Source organism: Prunus avium, chromosome 1 (assembly GCF_965620075.1).
Source record: "Prunus avium chromosome 1, drPruAviu1.hap1.1, whole genome shotgun sequence".
Lineage (NCBI taxonomy): Eukaryota > Viridiplantae > Streptophyta > Magnoliopsida > Rosales > Rosaceae > Prunus > Prunus avium.
Window position 1 is genome coordinate 4,301,131 of NC_142284.1, and position 5,214 is coordinate 4,306,344.

The window sequence follows — 5,214 nt, forward strand, 5'->3', positions numbered from 1 at the left end:
AATCTAGCAACACTCGTGCATATATGGTTAGGGTAGGGGCTTTTTGCTCTAAGTTCTGTTAGAAGGAGATGTTGCATAAAGGAAGAAGAAGAAAAAAAAAATTATGCAGATGATCCTGATGACTTTCAAATGAATTGTGTATTTCCCTTGTTTCTCGCTACATCTCCTCTCTCACCCAAACTTTCTCCCTTCTCTTTTTCTTTTTATTTTTTAACTACTAATATCACTCAGACCTTTTATGATAAAACACTACACCTACTGGACTTTGTAGGTGGTTAAGTTGGGGACAATATTGGTGTTGCGAATAGTGGGCTGCTAACTTGTCTCTATGAAACTTAACGTGATATCAGAGTGGGTTGATTTACTGGGCCTTTACCCTTACCCCTTACCCAATAGGTGGTGTTCACATGTTGGGCTTGAATGTTTTACCCTTACTCCTTACCCAATACGTGATATTCAAGTGTCGAGCTTGAATGTTTGACTCTGATGTAGACATGGCTCCACGTATGGCCCACTATGTGGTGGTCCCAAATGAGAGGGTGTGTTAAAGAACACATCAAAAACTTGACTAAATAAAAACTCAACATATAATGAATGGTTCCATTACTAATATCATTGAGGCATTTTGTGATAAAACCTCATATCTACTAAGCTTTGTAGGTGGTTAAGTTGGGGACAATACTGCTATTGCTAGTCAGGGCCGGCCCTGGGTGATTTAAGGCCTAGGGCCAAAGTTTAAGAATGTGCCCTTTATCAACAAATAAATAAATATAATTACAATTTTTTATTAAATAATAAATTTTATTAAAATTATAAGAGTTTACAACCGATGATATAAAACACTTTGGGTCTCATTAAAACCTTGTTTGAAAACATTACAATCAACAACAAATTAACTTGCATGTCCCTATGCTTCACCTTCATATGCACCTACAAAATAAAAATAGCAATGAAATCCTAATCACAAAAGATCATTTAAAATGTCTTCTTGTTGCAGTTTTAGAAGCAAAATCATCAATTATACTATTATATTTAATGTTTTCCAACATATCTCTTTCAATGCATAATATAGCTAGTCCATTTAGCCTATCTTGAGCCATAGTGGTCCGCAAATAAGATTTTAATAATTTTAATTTAGAAAAACTTCTTTCAGCAGATGCCACAGTCACAGGTATAGTCAGTAATATCCTATAAGCAACCATTACATTTGGAAACATATCCACACTCTTTACAAATTCTAGAATTTTAATGGATGTCCATGGTTTATCTGTTTCAATTGCTTCACTTGGTAACATCCCTTGCAACACCTGTAATTCTGACTCTAAATCTCTTGCATCAATATCAGTATCATTGTCATGTTTTAAAGCATTTTCAAGATTCACACAAGAGCTTCTCAATTCATTTTCATCCAAAGAAGTCAATTTTGCAGCATCAAATAAGAACCCAAAAATAGATTCAAAGATATGCAATTGTTCAAACCTACTTTTCAATTCACCAAGAGCAATATCCACTATGACAAGAAAGTAATCAGTTCTAAAGGATTCTTCAGATGATTGTTGTTCCCTCTCATTATTGGAAATCTCATCAAAATGTCTCTTTCTACAGGTTTGACGTTTTTTAAGAAATACAGGCTCAATTTCCATATCTAATGCAATTACTTTAGCATCATTCATGGCAGAAGTAAAACCATATATCCTATAGTTTTCAAAAAATAAAACAAGTCCTTCTAATTGTCTTACAGCAACATCAAGACGCATGTCTTCAGATTGTAATTTTTTACTAACTAAGTTAATCTTGTGCAAAATGTCATACCAAATAACCAAGCTTAATATAAACTCGAAACTTGAAAGCTCTCCTGATGCTAAACTTTCAGCATCCCTACTCAATTTAGCATCTTCACTAATTTCAGCCAATTTAAATAAAGCTTCTCTAATTTTAGAAGCTTGAGATTTTATTGCTTTAACACTTTCTATGTGACTTTCCCAGCGTGTAGTTGACAGTGATTTCAAAGTTAAACCATCAATATAATCAAGTAGCACATTCCACCTTTTTGTTGAATTAGAGAATACCGTATATATGCATTGACATGCTCCAAAAAAAGATTTTGCTTTGACACATGAAAGTAAAACAAATTAAATGAAGACAAAGAAAGAACAATAAAACCTGAATTTTGGGTCTTGTATGCTGTGCTTTGGTGTTGGTGCTCCCAATTTCGGAGAGAATAATCAGCTTTCAACTCAAAATATGGCTTTGTTCCATCCACACTTAGTTCCAGAGAGAATTAGAATTAGAAATTGATTTCAAAGTAAAGCTGCAGACGGAGAGGGAGAGGTTTGCTTCTTGGGAAAACAAGACGGAGAGGGAGAGGTTTGCTTCTTGGGAAAAAATAAGGACGTTGTTGGCATCATTCTTTTTTATTATTGTTTTATAATACCAAGTAAAACTCTCAACTAATATCACATATGCCCTTTTACTTGTAGTTTTTATTTTCCTTTTTTTGCATATGCATATATATATATATATATGGATTAAAAAAAAATTGTGTGCCCCAATCAATTGTGGGCCCCGGGCGATGGCCCTAGTTGCCCTGGCCAAGGGCCGGCCCTGTTGCTAGTAGTGACCTGCTTACTCGTCTCTCTGAAACTTAACATGCATGGTTAGGTTGAATGAACCAACCTTTTTTTTATTTATTATTATTTTAACTTTTCTAATTTTAAATTCTAAAACTAAAATTAATTAGAATTAAAGTGTGAAAGTCAAGAAATTGTTCATAACTCTAGAGTTGTTTAATATTTCTGGGTTCAAATGTAGTACCCAGAATTCGAAACCCATACATTGCCTTTTAATGTTTTGACAATAAAAATGTGAATATGATGGCGCACAACAACAATCAAACTGATCTAACAAAAAACAGAACAATCAAACTCTTAGTGCCCGTTTGGCATTGCTTATTTTGAGTTATAATCACTTTCTTTCACAGTTTTGAATATCCATGCCATTTGGTAAAACATAAAAAACCTGCTTTTTTGAGGAAATCGCTGCCTATCATACAGCAGTTTGGAGAAGCGGGTAGGCACTTGCTTTCAATTTCCGCTTTTACGGAAATCAGATGCGGAGCCGATGTGGGTTAATGAATATATTTATAATACCTATACTATCCTTATATCTCTTTACAATTGACGTCACATATCCCTTCATTCCATTCAATCTTTAATTCATCCATTCTGTCCACTTCTTTTTTTCCTCTTCACTTGTTTATCATTTCACTCTTCAATAATTAAATAAATAAATAACTTGGTGGGTGTGCTTTTTTCATTCTCCAGGAGCTGCATAGATAAGACAGGATGCAGCAATTGCCTCCTTTCCCAGTATTTTTTTGTACCTTTTTTTTTTGCTATAATTATTCTTGATGTTTATGTTTTTTGTTTTTTCTGAATTTTCTTGACTTTCTCCTCTGAATCTTTTTCTGGGGCATTTGGGTGAATGATATATCGATTTGGAACATGGTACTTCAAAGACAAATAGTTTAGAGCATTCAAGGATAAATATTTAACTTTCAACATGATATTTTGTTTATTTTATGATCAAAACAATTTTTTGGGTGTGATGGTTAATAAATATATTTGACAAAAGAATTGTTTAAGTCAAAGTAAAAAAGCTACTAAACAATTGAGAGAAAAATTCATTTCAACATTATGTCCTTTTTAGTCATTATACACATACCACAACACTTTCACACAAAATTTTACCAAACACTCATAAACTGATTTTTGTACTAACATCAATTTTAGTATTCAGTTTACCAAACGCCAAACTACTTTCATTCACAGCTGATTTCTCTTACAGCAAATCTGAAATTGATTATATTCACAGCACAGCAATGCCAAACTAGCCCTTAATCAATCTTTATTCCTCATATATAGAAACTGGTACATAATTTCATCTTTCATTTCGCCTAACAACTGAACCAGGCAGAATCAAATCACCGATTAATCAATACATTATTTCAAGCGATCTCAGAGGGGTTCCACCCGAAGCACTTTCCATACATGCGTGGGCCAATTGGTAGTATATCCCAGTAACACAGCCTACACCTTTCTCGATCTCTCTTGTCTATATAGACATCAAAATAGTGAAATGTACCTGGCCACTCAAAACTGCAGTAGAATCGTGTAGTGCCAAATGGTTTAGGCCGAAAACTAAATTCAAAGGCTGCATGAGGGGCGAGGACTTTCACACCAAGATCATCGTCCCCTGATTTGCAGTGAACTGTAAGAGTCACGTCTCCAACCAGCTCATTTTTTACTCTAACATGTTTTCTCTTTGGAAAATAGCTTTTCCCACACGTACACATGGTTGATGTGAAGAACACGAGCAACATTAGCAGAGTTGCATTGCCAATGAACGAAGCCATGCTTGCAAATGTTAAGAAAGTTTCGATCTTGGTCGAAAAACACTTGGATTTGCCATGGATTTTCATAGTTACTAGTTGTGCCATTTGGTCTCACACTTGATAGTGCATGAGCTGTAAATTCATGGTAAATTGTGAGGTTCATGGAACCTGGTAACAATTTTCTAGGAAGATATGGGAGAACAAGTTAAAAAGGAAGAATATTAAAATTTGGCTTGCTCTGCTTTCCATGTAAAATATTTTTAAGGGATAATCGTTTTAGTAGTCACTGAATTTAGACCCGATTTGCATTTGCGTCCCTCAATTTTCAAAATGGTTCTTGTGGTTCGTCAACTTCAGTTTCGTTAGGACAAATGGTCATGCAGTCACTTTTGTTAACTCTTCTGTTAAATGCAGGGGCAAAATGGTATTTGTGTATCAAAATTGATTAAAATATGAATAAAAAATTAAAATTAAACTCTCTCTCTCCCCTTCTATCCCAATTTCTACTCCCCCAAACTTGATTTTCTTTTTGTTGGTTTTTTATTTGATTTTCTTTTATTGTTATTTAAAGATATGATTTTTTATTCATTTTTTTTTATTTTAACATAAAAATACCATTTTGCCCCTGCATTTAATAGAAAAAGTTAACAAAATTGACGGCAGGACCATTTGTCTTGAAAGTGAAGTTAAAGGACCACGGGAACCATTTTGGAAATTAAGAGACTCAAATGCAAATCGGGTCTAAATTCAGGGACTAATAAAATGATTAACCCATATTTTTAATTAAGAATGTAAAACTGCCTTTCAGTTTTCATACAACC

At 33.9% G+C, this 5,214-nt stretch overlaps 1 protein-coding gene across 1 annotated transcript; it reads right to left on the minus strand.

Annotated features, from left to right (window-relative positions):
* Positions 1-730: 730 nt before the first annotated feature.
* On the minus strand, positions 731-2,407 carry LOC148297177 (uncharacterized). Its single transcript, XM_088246845.1, has one exon. The coding sequence runs from the start codon at positions 1,755-1,757 to the stop codon at positions 972-974; it is 786 nt and encodes a 261-aa protein (XP_088102971.1). The 5' UTR covers positions 1,758-2,407; the 3' UTR covers positions 731-971.
* Between the last annotated feature and the right edge of the window lie 2,807 nt (positions 2,408-5,214).